Source organism: Carassius carassius, unplaced genomic scaffold (assembly GCF_963082965.1).
Source record: "Carassius carassius unplaced genomic scaffold, fCarCar2.1 SCAFFOLD_125, whole genome shotgun sequence".
In the NCBI taxonomy this organism is placed as follows: Eukaryota; Metazoa; Chordata; class Actinopteri; order Cypriniformes; family Cyprinidae; genus Carassius; species Carassius carassius.
Window position 1 is genome coordinate 29,222 of NW_026775059.1, and position 24,307 is coordinate 53,528.

A 24,307-nucleotide genomic window follows, 5' to 3' on the forward strand; every position below is an offset into this window, starting at 1 on the left:
TCACACCTCTACTCTTTTCGAAAGACATCCTGGGATTTTTAATGACCACAGAGAGTCAGGACCTCGGTTTAACGTCTCATCCGAAGGACGGTGCTTGTTGCCAGTAAAGTGTCCCCATCACTACACTGGGGCGCTAAGACCCACACAGACCACAGGGTGAGCACCCCCTGCTGGCCTCACTAGCACCTCTTCCAGCAGCAACCTAGTTTTCTCAGGAGGTCTCCCATCCAGGTACTGACCAGGCTCAGCCCTGCTTAGCTTCAGTGGGAAACCGGTCTTGGGCTCCAGGGTGATATGGCTGCTGGCAAAGGGAAGGGTAGATAACGGTCACTGTGAGGGCGCACTGAAGGGTAGTTAACGGTCACTGTGAGGGCGCACTGAAGGGTAGATAACGGTCACTGTGAGGGCGCACTGAAGGGTAGCTAACGGTCACTGTGAAGGCGTCACTGAAGGGTAGATAACGGTCACTGTGAGGGCGCACTGAAGGGTAGATAACGGTCACTGTGAAGGCGCACTGAAGGGTAGATAACGGTCACTGTGAGGGCGCACTGAAGGGTAGATAACGGTCACTGTGAGGGCGCACTGAAGGGTAGCTAACGGTCACTGTGAGGGCGCACTGAAGGGTAGATAACGGTCACTGTGAGGGCGCACTGAAGGGTAGATAACGGTCACTGTGAGGGCGCACTGAAGGGTAGATAACGGTCACTGTGAGGGCGCACTGAAGGGTAGCTAACGGTCACTGTGAGGGCGCACTGAAGGGTAGCTAACGGTCACTGTGAGGACGCGCTGAAGGGTAGATAACGGTCACTGTGAGGGCGCACTGAAGGGTAGCTAACGGTCACTGTGAGGGCGCACTGAAGGGTAGCTAACGGTCACTGTGAGGGCGCACTGAAGGGTAGCTAACGGTCACTGTGAGGGCGCACTGAAGGGTAGATAACGGTCACTGTGAGGGCGCACTGAAGGGTAGATAACGGTCACTGTGAAGGCGTCACTGAAGGGTAGATAACGGTCACTGTGAAGGCATCACTGAAGGGTAGATAACGGTCCCTGTGAAGGTGCACTGAAGGGTAGATAACTGTCACTGAAGGGTAGATAACAGTCACTGTGAAGGTGCACTGAAGGGTAGATAACTGTCACTGACGGGTAGATAACAGTCACTGTGAAGGTGCACTGAAGGGTAGATAACAGTCCCTGTGAAGGTGCACTGAAGGGTAGATAACTGTCACTGAAGGGTAGATAACAGTCACTGTGAAGGTGCACTGAAGGGTAGATAACTGTCACTGACGGGTAGATAACAGTCACTGTGAAGGTGCACTGAAGGGTAGATAACTGTCACTGACGGGAAGATAACAGTCACTGTGAAGGTGCACTGAAGGGTAGATAACTGTCACTGAAGGGTAGATAACAGTCACTGTGAAGGTGCACTGAAGGGTAGATAACAGTCACTGTGAAGGTGCACTGAAGGGTAGATAACTGTCACTGACGGAGAGGAGAGAGAGTGATGAAGCCAATCAGCAGATATGGGGATTGTTAGGAGGCCATGATGGTCAGAGGCCAATGGGCGAATTTAGCCAGGATGCCGAGGTCACACCTCTACTCTTTTCGAAAGACATCCTGGGATTTTTAATGACCACAGAGAAGGGTAGATAACAGTCACTGTGAAGGTGCACTGAAGGGTAGATAACTGTCACTGACGGAGAGGAGAGAGAGTGATGAAGCCAATCAGCAGATATGAAAGTGAAAGTGAAGTGACATTCAGCCAAGTACGGTGACCCATACTCAGAATTTGTGCTCTGCATTTAACCCATCCGAAATGCACACACACAGAGCAGTGAACACACACACACACTGTGAGCACACACCCGGAGCAGTGGGCAGCCATTTATGCTGCGGCGCCCGGGGAGCAGTTGGGGGTTCGATGCCTTGCTCAAGGGCACCTAAGTCGTGGTATTGAAGGTGGAGATGAATGGGGATTGTTAGGAGGCCATGATGGTCAGAGGCCAATGGGCGAATTTAGCCAGGATGCCGAGGTCACACCTCTACTCTTTTCGAAAGACATCCTGGGATTTTTAATGACCACAGAGAGTCAGGAACGTCTCATCCGAAGGACGGTGCTTGTTGCCAGTATAGTGTCCCCATCACTACACTGGGGCGCTAAGACCCACACAGACCACAGGGTGAGCACCCCCTGCTGGCCTCACTAGCACCTCTTCCAGCAGCAACCTAGTTTTCTCAGGAGGTCTCCCATCCAGGTACTGACCAGGCTCAGCCCTGCTTAGCTTCAGTGGGAAACCGGTCTTGGGCTCCAGGGTGATATGGCTGCCGGCAAAGGGAAGGGTAGATAACGGTCACTGTGAGGGCGCACTGAAGGGTAGATAACGGTCACTGTGAGGGCGCACTGAAGGGTAGATAACGGTCACTGTGAGGGCGCACTGAAGGGTAGCTAACGGTCACTGTGAAGGCGTCACTGAAGGGTAGATAACGGTCACTGTGAGGGCGCACTGAAGGGTAGATAACGGTCACTGTGAAGGCGCACTGAAGGGTAGATAACGGTCACTGTGAGGGCGCACTGAAGGGTAGATAACGGTCACTGTGAGGGCGCACTGAAGGGTAGCTAACGGTCACTGTGAGGGCGCACTGAAGGGTAGATAACGGTCACTGTGAGGGCGCACTGAAGGGTAGATAACGGTCACTGTGAGGGCGCACTGAAGGGTAGCTAACGGTCACTGTGAGGGCGCACTGAAGGGTAGCTAACGGTCACTGTGAGGGCGCACTGAAGGGTAGCTAACGGTCACTGTGAGGGCGCACTGAAGGGTAGCTAACGGTCACTGTGAGGGCGCACTGAAGGGTAGATAACGGTCACTGTGAGGGCGCACTGAAGGGTAGCTAACGGTCACTGTGAGGGCGCACTGAAGGGTAGCTAACGGTCACTGTGAGGGCGCACTGAAGGGTAGATAACGGTCACTGTGAAGGCGTCACTGAAGGGTAGATAACGGTCACTGTGAAGGCGTCACTGAAGGGTAGATAACGGTCACTGTGAAGGCGTCACTGAAGGGTAGATAACGGTCACTGTGAAGGCATCACTGAAGGGTAGATAACGGTCCCTGTGAAGGTGCACTGAAGGGTAGATAACTGTCACTGAAGGGTAGATAACAGTCACTGTGAAGGTGCACTGAAGGGTAGATAACTGTCACTGACGGGTAGATAACAGTCACTGTGAAGGTGCACTGAAGGGTAGATAACAGTCCCTGTGAAGGTGCACTGAAGGGTAGATAACTGTCACTGAAGGGTAGATAACAGTCACTGTGAAGGTGCACTGAAGGGTAGATAACTGTCACTGACGGGTAGATAACAGTCACTGTGAAGGTGCACTGAAGGGTAGATAACTGTCACTGACGGGAAGATAACAGTCACTGTGAAGGTGCACTGAAGGGTAGATAACTGTCACTGAAGGCTAGATAACAGTCACTGTGAAGGTGCACTGAAGGGTAGATAACAGTCACTGTGAAGGTGCACTGAAAGGGTAGATAACGGTCACTGTGAAGGCGCACTGAAGGGTAGATAACTGTCACTGTGAAGGTGCACTGAAGGGTAGATAACAGTCACTGTGAAGGTGCACTGAAGGGTAGATAACTGTCACTGACGGGTAGATAACAGTCACTGTGAAGGTGCACTGAAGGGTAGATAACAGTCCCTGTGAAGGTGCACTGAAGGGTAGATAACTGTCACTGAAGGGTAGATAACAGTCACTGTGAAGGTGCACTGAAGGGTAGATAACTGTCACTGACGGGTAGATAACAGTCACTGTGAAGGTGCACTGAAGGGTAGATAACAGTCACTGTGAAGGTGCACTGAAGGGTAGATAACGGTCACTGTGAAGGCGCACTGAAGGGTAGATAACCGTCACTGTGAAGGCGTCACTGAAGGGTAGATAACGGTCACTGTGAAGGCGCACTGAAGGGTAGATAACGGTCACTGTTAAGGTGTCACTGAAGGGTAGATAACCGTCACTGTGAAGGCGCACTGAAGGGTAGATAACTGTCACTGACGGGTAGATAACAGTCACTGTGAAGGTGCACTGAAGGGTAGATAACAGTCCCTGTGAAGGTGCACTGAAGGGTAGATAACTGTTACTGAAGGGTAGATAACAGTCACTGTGAAGGTGCACTGAAGGGTAGATAACTGTCACTGACGGGTAGATAACAGTCACTGTGAAGGCGTCACTGAAGGGTAGATAACAGTCACTGTGAAGGTGCACTGAAGGGTAGATAACGGTCACTGTGAAGGCGCACTGAAGGGTAGATAACCGTCACTGTGAAGGCGTCACTGAAGGGTAGATAACGGTCACTGTGAAGGCGCACTGAAGGGTAGATAACGGTCACTGTGAAGGTGTCACTGAAGGGTAGATAACCGTCACTGTGAAGGCGCACTGAAGGGTAGATAACTGTCACTGTGAAGGTGCACTGAAACTAACCCTTGATTACGAGGACATTTTGGGTTTAACTGGACATCACTATTAACTCCACACATAGCAGGAGTACCTGTATTAGAGTTAACCATACTAAACCAAATCAACTATTCTACATTTTGCTGCCACTAAACCTGTAAAAGTAATACGCACACCTAAGGAAATAGTGCTACAATGTGCTGTTGCTATATCAGGCAACATACATTTGGTGCAAAATGAACCTGGTTGGAGAAAATACAGTGATCAAAGATCAGCAAGTTGTACACTTCATACAAGACTAGTTAAAGGGCAATTCGATTTAGAAATTCAACTAGAAAACCAATAAAACCCAAAAATAAACAAAGGGCAATTTTTTATTTTTATTTTTTTTGCAAATGGTAAGAAAAAAAAAAAAAGACTCAACAACCGAGATCTAATAAACACATTTATGGGACTAAAGTGCATCAGGGAATGTGCCTCAAAATGACCTCAGCAACACACTGGAAATAGAACCAATTTAAATTACCTTCCAGTAAATGCATGTATTTGTACATTTCTTTCAAAACAATGTTTTAAAAAAAAGTAAATAAAATGATGTCTTAAACACTAAATATAGTCTTGACTAAGCCTCTTCTGGCCCAACAATACTAGAGAACTTTACAGAACAAAACCTACAGACATTAATGAAAGGCGGCACTGATCTCTCGAAGAACTCGAAGAACATTTATTTTTCAACATCAAACCTCGGTTCCTCACGAAATCCCTTATATTTTGGGCCGTTCTTTCTCTCAGAACAGGGTCCTCGGCAGTCTTGCACTGCTAAAACTCTGCTTTTGTTGCGAGGTGTCCCTTTGAAATATGGACTCTGAAATGTTTCATGACAGCATTCAATTCATTTGGGCTCCATGGCCTTTTCACAATTCTCCTCGATTTGGTCTCTGTAAAACAAACAAACATATACATACATGCATACCTATACACCTATATGTATATACTTGGAATAACTTTAATACAATAATACATCTGGAGTTCTCTGTTTCATCCTCATTCATTTGGCTTTTTCCTGAGGGGTAAAAAGCAACAATTAAAATGTATTCCAGCCCTACAATCCAAACAGTTTCGGACCATGTGAAATATCAGCAGATAAGCACACAGGGAAAACTAGTCCACAAAAAGGACCACATTTACACTGAATTACTGTGGAAGCAAAAAATAAAACATGAACCCAAAATCAACATGTATCCTTTTTCTCAAAGAAATATCTAAAATATATGCACGCACACGTGGAGCTGTCAGTCTCACCCAGGCACATTTTTGTTTTTTCTAAGGGAAAAAAAGCAACACTATTCCTCTTCTCTACATGGCAAACGGGTATATAATATAACCGTTTAATATATATATATATATATATATATATATATATATATATATATATATATAAGAAATCAAGTTTATTTGTTCTGACCAGAAACGATTATTTGAAATTACCATTAACCCGTTAATAATATATATATATATATTTTTTTTTGTTCTGTTCTAATTTGTCAGTCAACCAATCATGAATTCAAATAGTATGGCCTATGCTGATGCTGACACAGTGAGTGAAATGCAAATGCTCAGCTGTCAAGTCAAGATAGGTTAGTCGCCATGTCAATGTGCTGGCATTAGCTTTTGGATCTCAGAAGTTTATCTGAGGAAATGTCACCATGGCAGGTAATATCCAGGTGCTTTGAAACCGGCTAAAATTGCAGGTTATCTGCTGCCATTCAAGAAATTACTTAAAAAATAATAATAAAATGATGTATGGCCTGACACTTCATGTGTCAATCAAGCTCAAATAGATTTACGATATTTTGTGTTTTGGGTGCTTAGTTTGTTTTTTGTTTAATACATTTGGCCAAAATCTTGTGTTATTAAAGTGCTATGCACAGTCTGCATTGGCTATGACTAGACAACCAACACCAGACTAAAGCCGGAAGTATAATTAATTTTTTTTTACCATAGTCAAACGCACAGCCTTGCAAAGTATACTACTTTTGACTCGTACACAGGAGTTTAACGCATTATTTTCAAATAAATTTTTATTTTTATTATCATTATTATTATTTTATTTTACTATTGCCCAAGTTTCAGAAAGGAACTAATAAAGTAGCAGTGGTTGGGACATATTTTAATTATCAACCCCACTTAAAAAGATGCAATCTAATCCGGTTTACATGAAATAAGCTTCTGAGCAGGTTTAAGTTACGGGCCACTATAGCAACACTATGACAGCAAGTCCAGGATGAGCACTGAAGAACCAAACAATCCAAGATCATGCCAAATCATCCACAATCAAATCCCACTAATGGAGGCGTACGAAGAACGGATCCCAGTTCCTTACTACCCTTGCATTGAAAACAAGACAGTCACCCAAGCGTGCGCGCCTCACTCACGACTGAGTACAGTCGTGGCCAAAGGTTTTGAATATTACATAAATATTAGTTTTCAAAACGTTTGCTGCTAAACTGCTTTTAGATCTTTGTTTCAGTTGTTTCTGTGATGTACTGAAATATAATTACAAGCACTTCATACGTTTCAAAGGCTTTTATCGACAATTACATGACATTTATGCAAAGAGTCAGTATTTGCAGTGTTGGCCCTTCTTTTTCAGGACCTCTGCAATTCGACTGGGCATGCTCTCAATCAACTTCTGGGCCAAATCCTGACTGATAGCAACCCATTCTTTCATAATCACTTCTTGGAGTTTGTCAGAATTAGTGGGTTTTTGTTTGTCCACCCGCCTCTTGAGGATTGACCACAAGTTCTCAATGGGATTAAGATCTGGGGAGTTTCCAGGCCATGGACCCAAAATTTCAACATTCTGGTCCCCGAGCCACTTAGTTATCACTTTTGCCTTATGGCACGGTGCTCCATCGTGCTGGAAAATGCATTGTTCTTCACCAAACTGGATTGTTGGAAGAAGTTGCTGTTGGAGGGTGTTTTGGTACCATTCTTTATTCATGGCTGTGTTTTTGGGCAGAATTGTGAGTGAGCCCACTCCCTTGGATGAGAAGCAACCCCACACATGAATGGTGTCAGGATGCTTTACTGTTGGCATGACACAGGACTGATGGTAGCGCTCACCTTTTCTTCTCCGGACAAGCTTTTTTCCAGATGCCCCAAACAATCGGAAAGGGGCTTCATCGGAGAATATGACTTTGCCCCAGTCCTCAGCAGTCCATTCACTATACTTTCTGCAGAAGATCAATCTGTCCCTGATGTTTTTTTTTTGGAGAGAATTGGCTTCTTTGCTGCCCTTCTTGACACCAGGCCATCTTCCAGAAGTCTTGGCCTCACTGTGCGTGCAGATGCGCTCACACCTGCCTGCTGCCATTCCTGAGCAAGCTCTGCACTGGTGGCACTCCAATCCCGCAGCTGAATCCTCTTTAGGAGACGATCCTAGTGCTTGCTGGACTTTCTTGGACGCCCTGAATCCTTCTTTACAAGAATTGAACCTCTTTCCTTGAAGTTCTTGATGATCCTATAAATTGTTGATTTAGGTGCAATCTTAGTAGCCACAATATCCTTGCCTGTGAAGCCATTTTTATGCAAGGCAATGATGGCTGCACGCGTTTCTTTGCAGGTCACCATGGTTAACAATGGAAGAACAATGATTTCAAGCATCACCCTCCTTTTAACATGTCAAGTCTGCCATTCTAACCCAATCAGCCTGACATAATGATCTCCAGCGTTAACAAGACGATTACTGAAATGATCTCAGCAGGTCCTTTGATGACAGCAATGAAATGCAGTGGAAAGGTTTTTTGGGGATTAAGTTAATTTTCATGGCAAAGAAGGACTATGCAATTCATCTGATCACTCTTCATAACATTCTGGAGGATATGCAAATTGCTATTATAAAAACGTAAGCAGCAACTTTTCCAATTTCCAACATTTATGTAATTCTCAGAGCTGTGGCCGTAAGGTCTCCGGTGCCTGTCGAGGCGGCAATCCCCGAACCCGGTGGTGGACACGGGAAGTAAGGGATGCTGTCAAGCTGAAGAAGGAGTCCTATCGGGCCTGGATGGCTTGTGGGACTCCGGAGGCAGCTGACAGGTACCGGCAGGCCAAGCAGACTGCAGGCCGGGTAGTCGTGGAGGCAAAAAATCGGGCCTGGGAGGAGTTCGGTGAGGGCATGGAGAAAGACTATCGGTTGGCCTCAAAGAGATTCTGGCAAACCGTTCGACGCCTCCGGAGGGGGAAGCAGTGCCCTACCAACACTGTTTACAGTAGAGATGGGCACCTGTTGACCTCAACTGGGGATATCGTCGGGCGGTGGAAGGAATTCTTCGAGGATCTCCTCAATCCCACCGGCTTGTGTTCCGTTGAGGAAGCAGTGGCTGGGGACTCGGAGGAGCACTCGTCCATCACCCGGGCTGAAGTCGTCGAAGTAGTTAAAAAGCTCCTCGGTGGCAAGACACCGGGGGTGGATGAGATCCGCGCCGAGTACCTCAAGTCTCTGGATGTTGTGGGGCTGTCTTGGCTGACACGCCTCTGCAACATCGCATGGCGGTTGGGGACAGTACCTCTGGACTGGCAGACCGGGGTGGTGGTCCCTCTTTTCAAGAAGGGGGACCGGAGAGTGTGTTCCAACTATAGGGGGATCACACTTCTCAGCCTCCCCGGGAAAGTCTATGCCAGGGTACTGGAGAGGAGAATTCGGCCGATAGTGGAACCTCGGATTCAGGAGGAACAGTGTGGTTTTCGTCCCGGTCGTGGAACACTGGACCAGCTCTATACCCTTTCCAGGGTGCTAGAGGGTTCATGGGAGTTTGCCCAACCAGTCCACATGTGTTTTGTGGATTTGGAGAAGGCATTCGACCATGTTCCTCGCGACATCCTGTGGAGGGTGCTCTGGGAGTATGGGGTCGGCGGCCCCCTACTTAGGGCTGTTCGGTCCCTGTACGACCGGAGCAAGAGCTTGGTTCGCATTGCCGGCAGTAAGTCAGACCTGTTCCCGGTGCATGTTGGACTCCGGCAGGGCTGCCCTTTGTCACCGGTTCTGTTCATAATTTTTATGGACAGAATTTCTAGGCGCAGCCAAGGGCCGGAGAGTGTCCGGTTTGGGGACCATACGATTTCGTCGTTGCTTTTTGCGGATGATGTTGTCGTGTTGGCCTCCTCAGACCAGGACCTTCAGCGTGCACTGGGACTGTTTGCAGCCGACTGTGAATCGGCTGGGATGTGAATCAGCACCTTCAAGTCCGAGGCCATGGTTCTCAGTCGGAAAAGGGTGGATTGCCGACTTCAGGTTGGTGGAGAGTTCCTGCCTCAAGTGGAGGAGTTTAAGTATCTTAGGGTCTTGTTCACGAGTAAGGGGAGGATCGGTGCAGCTTCTGCAGTAATGCGGTCGCTGTACCGGTCTGTCATGGTGAAGGAGCTGAGCTGTAAGGCAAAGCTCTCGATTTACCGGTCAATCTACGTTCCTACTCTCACCTATGGTCATGAGCTTTGGGTCATGACCGAAAGGACAAGATCCCGGATACAGGCGGCCGAAATAAGCTTTCTCCGTCGGGTGGCTGGGCGCTCCCTTAGCGATAGGGTGAGAAGCACGGTCACTCGGGAGGAGCTCAGAGTAGAGCCGTTGCTCCTCCACATCGAGAGAAGCCAGCTAAGGTGGCTCGAACATCTATTTCGGATGCCTCCTGGACGCCTTCCCAGGGAGGTGTTCCAGGCACGTCTCACCGGGAGGAGACCCCGGGGAAGACCTAGGACACGCTGGAGGGACTATATCTCCCGGCTGGCCTGGGAACGCCTCGGGGTCCCCCCGGAAGAGCTGGAAGAAGTGGCTAAGGAGAGTGAAGTCTGGGCGTCTCTGCTTAGACTGTTGCCCCCGCGACCCAGCCCTGGATAAGCGGAAGATGATGGATGGATGGATGGATGTTATTCTCAAAACTTTTGGCCACGACTGTAGGTGGAGATACTGTATGAGGTTTTGTCGACGGTTTGAGGATGTACTGGAGTTATGAGGTTTATTCACAAGCTCTTAGCATCAAGTTCAATTCAATTTCTGGTATTAGTTATTAACCAGTATGGTTTCTAATCAAGCCGTTGAACAGAAATGTAAGGTTGGGTTTTTTTTTTTTTTAAGCCCTGGTAAATATATAAATGGTCCCACTTTATATTAGGTGGCCTTAACTACTATGTACTTACATAAAAAATAAGTACAATGTACTTATTGTGTTCATATTGTATTGTAAAACACTTTTTTACTGCTATTGAGGTGGGATGGGGTAAGGTTTGGGAGAGGGTTGGAGGTATGGGTAAGTTTAAGGGTGGGTTAAGGTTTAAAGTATGGGTCAACAGTGTAATTATAAATGTAATTACAGAAATTAAATACAGATGTAATTACATGTAGTTTTTTTTTTAAATATAAGTACAATGTAAAAACATGTACACTAAGTACATTGTACTAAATTATTAATTAAAATGTAAGTACATAGTAGTTAAGGCCACTTAATATAAAGTGGGTCCATATAAATATACATTATAATATACCGTTGGAACTTTCTGTCTCGTCCTGGGTCAACTCCATCCCTTCTTTGCTTCCTACATTTAGAAAATGAAACTATACTTAAACTTGACAACCCAAATACTTTGTTTCTGATAATCAGAAACCTGAAGTAGTGAATACACTATACCAGTGGTTCTCAAACCTGTCCTGGAGTATCCCCAGCACTGCACATTTTGTATGTCTCCCTCATCTATCCCACCTGATTGAACTCATCAGCTCATTAGTGGAGACTGCAATACCTAAAGTGGGTGTGTATGATACTGGGATACATACAAAATGTGCAGTGCTGGGGGTACTCCAGGACAGGTTTGAGAACCACTGCACTATACCACTGATGCTAAATGGAATTAAATTCATTACATACCTCTTACTCCAGAGACAGGCTCAGACTCTTCATTGTCATCATCGCTTACTACTTCCTCATCTAAATCCAGATCAATTTCATCTATAGAAAAACATATGAAAAACATCCCCACACACCTGCATTAGTGCACATATACAATTCAACCGATAATAGTCTCTATGGAACCGAATGTCGTGGCCCAAAAAGTTGGCTAGTTGATCAAGCTCATTATCCTTAAGATTAAGAACCTGGGACATTGTTGCCACCTGCTTACGGAGCTGTGTAGACCGGAGATTTTCCGGGTGCAGTGCACAACACTGACTTGCAAAAAGCCTGATGCAGTCCTGTCCTCTGAAGAAGCTGGTGGGTGAGCACTTTGGTCTTCCAAATAGGAAGGGGTTGTCCCTGTCTACTTCACATGCATCTCTCTTGTCCACAAGAAGTTTCATTGCACTGACAAGTTCGGGGTTTAACAAAAGTGCAACTTTTCTCCATTTCTTGCCCATTATTTTCACTGCTAAAATGCTTGGACATTTTTTTGCTCAAATGGAGAGAGACTGACGGCGATATCATCATGGAGCTCAGTCTGGTCTCTTTTCCTGAAACACTCAAGCATCATTTTTGAAACCTCTCCTGCACGACGTCTATTAAAGATTATTACTTGTGCAAGTGTCCCTTTGGCGAGTTCTGCATATGTTTGTGAAGACTCATGTTTTTTTAGGCTTTCAAAAGCATCAGCTGATTTTTTTCTCTAGATGCTGGTGGAGAAGCTGCACATCATGTGTGAACGGTATAGTTGATGGTTTGTTGAACTTTGATTTGCTCAAAGTAGCAAGAGCAGCATGGGAGACATGTTCTGCCCATTCACTTGAGCACAGTCGTTTGAATCGCTCTGCTGCTTTTGTCATACCATCATCCTCTGCTGCGATAGCCCAGCAGAGAATGATGTCACCGATCTTGTTGAGCGAGTGTCCTAACTTCAACGCAAGGCTTGGTGTCTTATATGAGTGGCTCTTTTCATCGTAGCAAGCAACATCTTTCACAGCCTCAATGACTTTGTTAAAAAAAAAAAAATTGTTTGGCTTCACAGCATCTTCGAAACTAAATATGGAGTATTTTTTTTCTCAAGCTGAGCAAGAGTCTGCCCATTTCCCGAACCTTCTGTCTGATGTATTCGGATTTTGTTGGATCACTTCCATGCTTGTTGTAAAGACACTGACTCAACTGCAGTATGAGGAAATCATTTCGAATCACAGATGAAATGTCATCTCTCTTCATGTATCCCAAAATCTTCCACACCTCTGGAGATATTGCCTGGGAGAATGTTGACTCTGCAATATCAGCCAAAACTAAGACTTTGGCCTTACCAGTTACTTCAGACTCTGAAAACATCTTTGAAGGGCATCTCAGTGTATGACGCCACAGCTCCTTGCGAACAAACAGGCCTTTACAGTATACACAGTGAACATATGTTTTGGCACTCAATTCAGTTTCTGTTCTTCCTGGCCGCCTTCTAACTTTCAGTGGTCCACTTTTACTTTCCATAACCTCTTGATTATGTTCATAGTTGCCTCTGTTTCGTAATTTCTCAAGTAACCTTTTTCTGTCCTGGGAGTGTTTAGGGAGCAAGAATGCGGCAGCAATTTCTGTCTCACCGTCTTGATGCTTTTTAAGGTGGCGGGCAATTTTAGACTGAGGTTTTTTGCTAACATAACAGTAGTTTTTGTGGGTGGAAATGGTGTTTTTGGGGTTTGCCACATTGTCAGTCTCTGTGCGTTCATAAGAAGACACTGCTGGTGTTTTCTTAAAACTCTGAAGCATCTCAGTATTGTGTGTTGTAGTATGATCATCACATATGAGGTCTTGAGCAGAACTGGATCTGACCATTTCATGATCAGTGGAAGAACAGGGAATGGGTTGTGGTGGCACACTCTTTGCTCTCATAGAAGACTCTGAAAAAGCTGGTGTGGACTTATAATATGGTGGATTGCATATATTGACAGATACACTATCATCACTATCGCTATTTTGTCTAGAGTCCGGGATGAAGACATCAGAGGAAGTTTCTTCAGTGTTTTTATCAGCGCAAGAAATTCTCCTCATCAGAGCAAGATTCTTCAAAACTGGAAAATTCAACATCTGGCTAAAAAAACAAAAAACAATAATAACAAAGCCTGCTTATAGCACAGTTTTGATGTAACAAACTTGAAAATTTTTATATAAAAGGTGATGTAAAAGAAATTAACATACCAGTGTCATATTCTTCAGGAAGCAGGTTTTGTGCCATGATCTTGAACATACTGAAAGAATATAAAAATAAGCTTCAGAACAATGCTTCTTTTAGTTTTTTTTTACCAGATTACTGCTCCGAAATCAATAGATATGCCTTTGAAATAATAATAATTTGAATAAAACTGCACAAAAAACATTTAATAGAAGGCCATTTGGTTTTCAATACAACAATGAACACGCATACAAACATATATATGAGTAATGCAGATACTGAGATTTGCATGAAAGGCCAAGCCATTTTCGACTTGACACAGGTCCACTGCAATCTTCACAAGAATCCAAACTGGAGATAACCGCACTGTGAACTTCATGGTGGCACTATAACAAAAAGGATTTATTAAATCAACTTCATATGTTAGACATAGCACAACTTTCACTGGTGTACTATACACAATACATATTGTCACTATCCACGATATATATTGTTGCATATTTGTACTGCGATACATTGTGACACCCCTAATTGACAGCCAATGGGAATCAATTCTGCTATAACATGCTCGAGTATATAAGCGGCGGTCAAAGATGCGATTACAATAAACAGAACGTTACCGGACCCTAATACAGTTATGGTTGGTGTGAATGGGCCTTAACTGTTTACGTCTCTGTGACTGGAAGTCACAAAGCATATCCAGATTGAAAAGTGTGCATATTGGGTCTACAGCTTATCCACAATAAAGAAGCTGACACATACCCAAAGCAACATCTTTTCCTCAAGCCCTAACCCTGACATGACGGTCCTCGTAGTGGAGAACTGTCCTTACATTTCAGGTCAGTGTCATGCCCATCCCCCAACACACCAGTTATGAAAATAAATGAACAGGGCAAGGTACATTTTACTCGAATCTGAGACGTCACAACAGCGTCTTTAAGACGACAGTCCACGTTAACCAGTCTAGTATGATTCCCAACCATCCTACACTTAACATTGCCTGTGTCAAAGAGAGGAAAACAATGAAGGCACATGTGCTCACTTTCTCTTTCACTGATGTGGAAGGATCCACACTGCATTCAGTCACAGCCACTGATGTCTCGTCACACGATTCCTGTAATTGTGAGAAAGACAGGTGCAACACTGAGGCAAGGGTGTTTGCCAATTGGCCACCACAACTAATTCTAGTATCAACCAAAGTCTAAATATCTAGTGTCACTTTCATGGCTACGTCGTGCACAAAGCAGAAATGCAGAATTTTTTTTTAATGATCTGCGTCATGTAAAAAACTAAAATTCATGAAATGCAAAACATGGTTGACTTTCAGTGATAAAGTCTTTAAGAGACTTACCCTTAAACGCCAAGGCCAAGAGGAATCCCCATAGTTGTATGTGACCTCCTCATCTGGAAAGATATGTCTTATACTAAACAGACACAGGTGTGGCCTTCCGTCAACAATGATTGTCTTGACTGTGCAATTTGGATTTCTGTCATCATCATTCACCAGTCGTCCAAGTGAAGAATCCTCTTTTGTTGCATCTATGCTGTGAGAAAAATAGTGCAGTAAGAAACTTAAAACATAAGACACACTGAAACATAAGGTTCTTAACTGAACATTTTGGGTTAGGCTAACCTTGGCCTATTTAACCTATATTCTAATACACATTGTGACAGTTAACTTCCTAACAATTTAATAGGTCAGATGATCCACTTAAGGTAAGAACCCTAGCAAATCTGCTATTGTAGTAATAATAATAGTAATAATATTAATCATCATAATCAGAACTGTTTTGTGTAGGTGTAGGCGGTTGCGAAGGGTTGGGTATTGGTAAACATAATGATCGCTCACCGCTGTCAGCGTTTTTTGTGCCTTTGAATCATGTCGTCGTGTCACTCCGCAAGTAGTCCAATCATTTGTCACGATTGAAGTTCAAAGTGTACGCGCACCGTTCTGAATGCGCACACACCCAACCATCTACTCACGTGAACAGCTTCAGTTGACTGACGAAGACCGTGAACACGGGTGATTCATGTAAGCAAATCCAATATATTGTCTTTCATTTTTATGTGCAGGACTAGTAAAATTTAACCAATCAATTGATCACTTTTGTCATGCTTCCATAACATCAAAGTTAAACGATTCTGGGCTAACTTAGCAAAGTAGGCTAACGCCATGTTGGTTATTGCTTACTTCTAGCTAGAAAGTTTAGCAGCTTCTACAAGGCTCGAAATTGCCAACATTTTTGTCACATATGCTCCTGAAATTTAATCTGTGCAACCTAAAAATATATTTGGGAGTAACCTTATATGCGTGGAGCTTATGAGTATATCTGTCCACTAACGACTCGTCCGATTTGTGAACTAATGACTCCTTTGAACCGATTCACTTTAATGAATGCTTAAATCGGATCTGGGTCGAGTTTCCCGATAACGATGTATCTTCGCTCTGAAGAGCGCTCTCTACGTGCAAGGTTACAAACGCTCGCCGCAATTCCACACGCTATTCCCGAAAACTTTACTTGACATGAACGCGTTCTACGTGCTACTTAAGAGTCGCTGTCCATTCGCGAAATTCGTACTGAAATATAACCTATGGAATCGTATTCTGAACGTTCAACCTAATAATCGTCTTCTGTTGTGAATTAGCAATCCTAGAATCAAATCAAAGTTTATTTATAAAGCACAGTAAAAACAACAATAGTTGACCACTGTGCTGTACAATGTCATACTAAAAAAGGTATAAAATAAGTGATATACACATATGCATATATACACATACACATGTACACATGCACAAATATACATACATACATGCGTATATACACACAGTACACACCTATACACAAAATCATGCATAACACATACATACATACATACATGCATACATAAATATAATAAAGACCGCAATGCAAATCAGAACACTGATAAATGGTCTAAAAAGTCTAGGAACAGTTATATGCCTGAGAAAAAAGGTATGTTTTTAGCTAAGATTTAAATTCAGCTTCTGATGAAACTGAACTGAGGGAGACCGGGAGACTGTTCCACAACTTTGGCCCAACAACAGAAAAAGCCCGGTCACCTCGCAGCTTTAATCTAGATCTAGGGACCATCAGTAATTTTTGTTCAGAGGAGCTCAGAGATCCAACAGAGGTTTTTGGGTTCACAAGGTCGCGAAGATAAGTAGGGGCTGAACCATTCAAAGCTTTAAAAACAAAAAGTAAAATTTTAAAATCAATTCTGTAGTGGACCGGCAACCAGTGCAAGGAGCGCAGTACAGGGGTAATATGTTCGAACTTGCGAGTACCAGTCAAAAGTCTGGCAGCTGCGTTCTGAACCATCTGAAGTCGATTTATATTAGATTGACTAATTCCAACATAGAGAGAATTACAATAATCCAGCCGAGATGACACAAATGCATGGATCACTCTCTCAAACTCAGAAAAGGTTAAAAAACTCTTGGTTTTAGATAACAATCGTAGTTGGAGAAAACAAGATCTAACTACAGAGTTTATCTGTTTGTCAAATTTGAGTGAGGGTTCAAAAATGACACCCAAATTTTTTGTAGAGGGTCTTTCATAGCAAACTAAGTCTCCCAAATCATAATTAAAGGTGCCTGAAAGCTCAAAAACCATAACCTCTGTTTTGCTCTCATTAAGGTGCAAAAAATTTGAAGAAAGCCAAGACTTAATATCAGCCAGACATGCAGCTAAGGATCTCAAAGCTGTTTTGTCGTTGTGCTTCAGGGGCAAATAAATTTGGGTGTCATCAGCATAAAAATGAAATGACAGCTTGTGCTTGGTAAAAATAGACCCCAAAGGAAGCATATATAATGAGAACAAAACAGGAGCCAAAATGGAGCCCTGAGGAACTCCAAACATCAGGGCGCAGCTGGATGAAGAAAAACCATCAAGACAAACAGAAAAAGTCCTATCTTCGAGATGATTTGAACCAGTCCAGAGCGCGACCTTGAATACCCACATATTTTTCTAGGCGCGATTTAAGAATTTTGTGGTCGACGGTATCGAAAGCAGCGCTTAAATCTAAAAGTAGAAGTATCATTGAGTCCCCTGAGTCAACAGTTAAAAAAATATCATTTAAAACTTTTAAGAGTGCAGACTCCGTACTATGATGCTTCCTGAAACCAGATTGACATTTTTCAAATATATTGTTTGATTCTAAGAAGCTCTGTAATTGTACTAAAAAAACCTTTTCTAAGGCTTTAGAAATGAAAGCCAAATTTGAGATCGGTCTATAACTTGATAAGACGGCCGGGTCAAGATTAGGTTTTTTAAGCAGTCGTTTAACAATTGCATGTTTAAAGTATCTTGGAACGGTTGCTGTAAGAAGTGACTTATTTATTATAGCTAAAATACTTGGTCCAACAACATCAAAGACCTCAAGAAAAAACCGAGTGGGAACAATATCAAGTGGGCATGTAGTGGGTTTCAAATGCTTAATTATGTCTTGAAAGGAGCTTAAAGAGATTGCACTCCAATTTGTAATGAATTCCAGACAGAGATGCGGGACAGATAGGTCATAATTTGAAGATACTATACGCTGTCTTATGTCAACTATTTTATCTGTGGAAAAACCTGAGAAAATCTTCACATACTGCAGCTGAGGCATTCAAAGAAACAGCACTATTTGGATTTAAAACAGAGTTTAAAATGGTAAAAAGAGTTTTAGGTTTATGACAATTTTTTGCAATGATATCTGAAAAATACTGAGATTTTGCCAGTTTAACTGATTTTTGATACCCAATTAATGATTCACGTAGAATTTCAAAAGATACTTGTAGTTTATCTTTTTTCCACTTCCGTTCGGCTCTACGACAAACTCGTCTATGTTCTTGTGTGGTACTGTTTAACCAGGGTTCAGGTTTAGATTTTAGTCGTTTTTCTCGCACAGGAGCCACAATTTAAAATATCATTTGAAATGGAATTAAACAATTAAAGATGTTCATCTACATTTGAATTATTTGAGGAATCAAGATTGTACATCAAACAGGCCTCCTTAAAATAAACAGCAAAATCATCATTAGATGAAGGATTAAAAAGCCGAGTTTGCTGTGATAACCTCTTAGATTTCATAGTTTTACCATTTGGAAGAGAGCAAGTGAACATAATAGGCATATGATCTGAAAAACTCAATTCAAGAGTTTCAAGTTTGCAAACTGGAATACCATGCAATAATACAAGATCTAAGGTATGGCCTTGTTTGTGAGTGGGACCATTTACCACTTGAATGAAGTCCAGAGAGTCAACCAGACTAAGAAAATCTTTAGCCAGGGAATTTGACTCGCAACAAACATGAATATTAAAATCCCCCACAACTAAAAGCCTATCATATTTAAGAACAGCTTCGCTCAAAAAGTTTGAAAACTCCTTTAAAAAGTCCTTGTTTGGTTTCGGAGGACGATAAACCACTGCAATCGATAACTGATGTTTATTTAGCTGAAAGAGTAGAATTTCAAAGCTTGAGTAGGATTCAGTCTTTAGGGTATGACAACAAAATCGGCTTTTGAACACCGACGCAAGCCCACCGCCCCTGCCAGAAGTTCTAGGGCAGTTTAAAAACGAGCAGTTTTTGGCACAAGTTTGGAAAAGGGGCTTGTATCCCCCGCAGTCAGCCAAGTCTCAGTAATTAACAAAAAATCCAATTTATTTGAGGTAAAGAAATCTCGCAAGATAAATGTCTTGATCAACGATCTTGAATTTACCAAAGCCATCTTTACCTGTACCGAATCGCAGTTCGTATGTGTAGCACAGCACAGCGAGCGAAGATTGTTGAGATTTACACCCCCGCGGCGAAGATGTGGTGTCCGGAGACGAGGAGAGCTGGAATACTTGCCCTGAGTCACAGGTAAAATCCAATAATACGCCACTTCGAGTGAGCGCCATGATGCAAATCGGCCACATCCCAACTCAAAGCGACCCAAGCCATGGCATGATGGATGTAAGCTTGTTAGATGCAACTTTAATTTGACCGCGATACCCCCTCTTTTCCCCCTTCTTCTGCGGCGCTTCTTTCCAGGAAAGCTCCATGGCAGCTGGCTTCGAAAGGCCGGGACATTCGTCAAGAAGGGAGGGGGTGGGCTGTTAAAATTCTCAGATCTCAAAACAGTGTTTGATACAGCCTCAATAGAGTCTCTTATATTTAAAAGCAATTGATGGTCATACGTAATCAATGTAAAAACTTTAGAAATAAAAATAAAAAACAAAGCCAGGACAGAGAGCAGACGGCCAGCCAAGCACACCGGCGCCATCTTTCCTCTAGAAGTCTATAATAAAGCACTGACAAAATGGCTGAACAAAAACACAAGAAAAGATACCTTTCAAAAATATAGAGGCAAATAAAGATGTTATTTTTAATAGATGTAAAGGACACCATAGTAATAAGGAAAAACAAAACATCTGGGAGGACAAGAAATGCCCAATAAATGGCTAGTTTTCGTGCACGTCAGCAGCAAGTTATTGACAGATTTTTTGGGATTTCATCCCTATTTTGCCCAGTCTTTGAAGCATTTTTTTTTGTTTAATCATTTAAATTAGATGTGTATTTAAATTTTTCTTCCCTTTTTTAATTATTTAATTTATAAATTCATTTAAACAAAAAACAAGTACAATATTTTTTATTAATTTATAATTATACCATATAAATTATGTCACTGTGTGCATGTGGTGGGGAGGGGGGGGGTGTAAGTGCACCGTATAGTTTCCTGCTTTTTTGTCCTTTTTTTTTGTCGATCACACCTATGTTCTTAACATGTTGACTGAAACATTCCAGACAACATAATGTATATGTGTATATATATATATATATATATATATAGATGCTTATATATCTCCGATTTCAAATTCAGTCCATTTTAATACCATTTTATCACTCTCTAATGTGGCACCTCAGATCAAACGAAGCCAAACTCGTTATGTTAGAAAAATTAACTATCGAGAGAAAGTTTTAGAAAATCTTACATGTATTACACCTGATTTACATTAAAAAAATCAATATAAAAACGAATTGGAAATAGAATCAAAAGCATGTGAATTAAAATTGAATGGAATCATAAAATTTCTGCTAATATCCAACCCTAAAATGAATCAACTCATTTTTTTTTTTTGGCAAGCCATTCTAATGACAGTACATTAATGAAAGTATACTTTTACATTAGCTTCGTTTCTGTTTTAGTTATATACTTCTGTATCATACTGTATTAAACTGAAAATTCATCCACTCAACTTTACCGGTCATGATGACAACAAAGATTTATTTCAAAATGTAAATTAATTCTCTCAAGCATCCATGGAGATGTTTTTCATTAACTAATACTAATAACGTTACTTGTATGGGTCTATGAACAACAAGAGAATTTTGTTTGTACCAAACCAAAAAACAAACACGTTAATAGCATGTGCAAGTTGTTTGGAGACGCCATTTTAACTGCTTATGGACTGATATTAGCCCGATTAGAGGCCATGTTTAAAGCTAATGTAACTAGTTAAAACTGTCCGACTCCGACACTAAACTCCATAAAGTTGCGCTGACTTTGACGGATGTGAAATGCAGCCAATCACTGACGAGGATTCCAGTGTTCCACCAATGAATCGCGCTTGTGCGTGGTCTGGGTGTATGAAATGTGTATGATACTGCAGTAGCACCGAATTTCACATAGAGGGAGATTATACACTCTGAGCATACACTGGCATACACTGAAAAACGGGTACAACGGATTTATAAGGAGAAAAAGCGGGAGGTGGTTAGGCGCGGTCTGATAAGCCTTTCTACACTGCTCGACTTATGAGGACATTAGTGCTGTCCTCGTAGTTACGGTATGTCCTCATAGAGTCGGTATGCATCCATGGTTTTTGTCCTCATAATCCGGTCGCACCAACGCACACCTGACATACACCTCTCACACTCACACACACCTCACACACACACACACACACACACACACCCACCTCACATACACCTCTCACACTCACACACACCTCACACACACACACACACACACACACCCACCTCACATACACCTCTCACACTCACACACACACACACACACACACACACACACCTCTCACACACACACACCTCACACACACACACCTCACACACACCACACACACATACTGGTTTCCATGCTGGATGGGGACCAACTTTATGATCATCACTTGTGGGGACCACCCTCTCTAAAGGTTCTAGAGGTATGAAAAAAATTAGGGATACTTACCATAGCTTTGATAACTTATACACGCCTTCAGATATCTGAATTGATGAAGTAATGATTTGACCGTGCGTTATGGGGACTTTTGAAAAATCGAGTTGAAATGTCTTATAGGGACCAACTTTGCATAATATTTGCATAATTCACACAACCTCCCATTAGATTTGTGGGGACCTAATTTGCATAATTCACACAAGCTCCTATTTGATTTGTGGGGACTTAATTTGCATAATTCACACAACTTCCCCTTTTGATTTGTGGGGACCTAGATATAACAAGAAGTATATTATTAATGACAAATAATAGGCATTTATACAAAGTAATTCCTCAGATTGTATTTGTCCATTTGCCCTTAATAAAAATGGGTTCAATCTACAACCAAGCTTCACTCTTGCATAGAACACCTATGGCCAGTTTCACAGACCAGGCTTAAGATAGTCTCAGACTAAAGTGTGCGTTTAAGCAGTTTTAACTGAAAGCACATCTTAAATTAAGTCCTTTGTGTCCATGTCCAAGTGCCATTGTTTTGTCTCAAGATGCACACCAGTAATGCTTATTTCTAAGACACGTTTATAAAAGCTACTTAGAATGTCCTAATTGAACTAAAGGCCTAATAATGTTTTAATCTAAATCCTGTCTGTGAAACCAGGCCCTAGTGTTGTGCTTGTAATCATCTCCTCAACATGCAGAATATTTGTTTGGATCGATTGATTGTTCCTACAATTGATTGGAATATTAGTGTGATTGAAGTGGATTATATGTGAATGGAGAACTTTTTCACTGCAACATCAAAGGATTGCATACAAGTAGTGAATTATTGTCTGGATATTTTCCAACCCATTTCATACCCACAAGTCAAACATTTAAACCTTTCCACTTCAAACTATTGCTATAATTGTAATTTTTTCAGCCAACCTCCCAGTATCAGCTGCTACTCATTCACCTGATACTTATAAAAAATAAAACTAAATCTACTACTAATTGAGCTTCAACACATTAATTCACATTACAATTGCTGAATTCAACTTTTATTGAGTTCAACTTCACAAAATAACTCAAATGAAGTCAAACCTCAAAAAGTCCTGAAATTAAAAGTATTTAAAAAATCATAAAAAAAAAGTCACTTTCACACATGCTTCCTTTCACAGACATGTGAATTTAAACAAACTACAACTTTAGAACTACTTTGTTGTTCGACCAATGCTTTCCGACTGGTGGCCTTCATCACGGTCATCATAAAACATAGTGCAAATATTAAGTTATTCTATAGCCTACAAGTGTTGCTGTTGTTTTAAAGGGTTAGCAAACCCAAACATATTAACCCTTTAACATCTTTTAACAAAACCTGCCCTGACAGAGTTGCATCTTCACATTATTATTATTTTCACTGAAATTTCTTTTTGTAAGCTGCAATGCGATTATAAATGTAAAACTTTACGGTCTTCCAGTTGCGGTTCTTCAGTGCTTCTGGTTCAGCTTTTAAACATTTGTCACAATCGCTCTTTGCTGGTACAGTGAGCGATGTGATGAATCGCTTCATGTGCCTTTCCACCGCCTGCACCTCTGTCTGCTGCCAGGGTGTCTTCTTCTGGGAACTTTTACCTAAAAGTGGACAGAAAAAACAATTATAATGATATAGTGTGTGTGCTGGAATTCCAATCCGAAGTTCTGAATCCTATTATCAGTATTTATTAGGTCTGCCCCCTAATTTATTTATTTATTTATTTTATTTAACCTTTATTTAACCAGAAAAAGCTCTCTGAGATTAAAAATCTCTTTCACAGGAGTGTCCTGGTCAAAATGTGCAGCAGTACAATCAGTTCCATCACAGATAAACATCACACAGACAAATTAAAGGGACACTCCACCCATTTGCATTAAGCTTTGCATTGTTAGAAACCCAGTCATACTATTGAATGGTCGTGCAACACTCTCTCATTATCCCCTGAGACAGGAGAAATCCGTTATTTACCTCTTACACTTCCTCCTACAATGACGCAAAAATCGTCATTTTGCGTCATTGTAGGAGGAAGTGTAAGAGGGGGGGGATTTCTGTTGAGACTACAGACACTCGTTCCTCATCTTTCCCAGGGGGCGGGAACTGCTCACGCTAGACCTATTACAGATCAGTGGGTGGGACTTTACTCTCTGAAACTGAAAGCAATATCCTCCATCTTGTTTGAAGCTAAGCTAACAGGCGCTGTGGAGACAGATGTGAAGTTATGACAATAGCGGAGGAGAGTGCTCAATATGATATAGAAGAGGATTTCGGAAGTTTGATGCTTGAATCAGGTGTTTGTGGCTACCTTTACAAGCCGCATTATAGCGAAGAGCAGCCGAGGCAGAAGACCTGCCTGCCGCGGACGAGGAGCCCGGACTGGCTCAAGTTAGGGCGGACTGGTGGCGCTGGTGATCTCACTATGCAACTACGAACCGCTACGAACACAGAGATAGAGTCCGTCTGCGGCAAAGAATTTCAACAATGACAATTTCTCCTGGACGAAATCTCTGAA

At 42.4% G+C, this 24,307-nt stretch overlaps 1 protein-coding gene across 1 annotated transcript in view; it reads right to left on the bottom strand.

Annotated features, from left to right (window-relative positions):
* Positions 1-10,976: 10,976 nt before the first annotated feature.
* Positions 10,977-24,307, bottom strand: part of LOC132134509 (uncharacterized) — a 31,654-nt gene continuing 18,323 nt past the window's right edge. Inside the window, exons 8-12 of the mRNA XM_059547094.1 lie at positions 23,233-23,396; positions 14,613-14,684; positions 11,669-11,774; positions 11,368-11,448; positions 10,977-11,038 (exon numbers count right to left, since the gene is read on the bottom strand). Of these exons, the coding sequence (XP_059403077.1) occupies positions 10,977-11,038; positions 11,368-11,448; positions 11,669-11,774; positions 14,613-14,684; positions 23,233-23,396 (485 nt within the window). The remainder of the gene's footprint in view (positions 11,039-11,367; positions 11,449-11,668; positions 11,775-14,612; positions 14,685-23,232; positions 23,397-24,307) is intronic.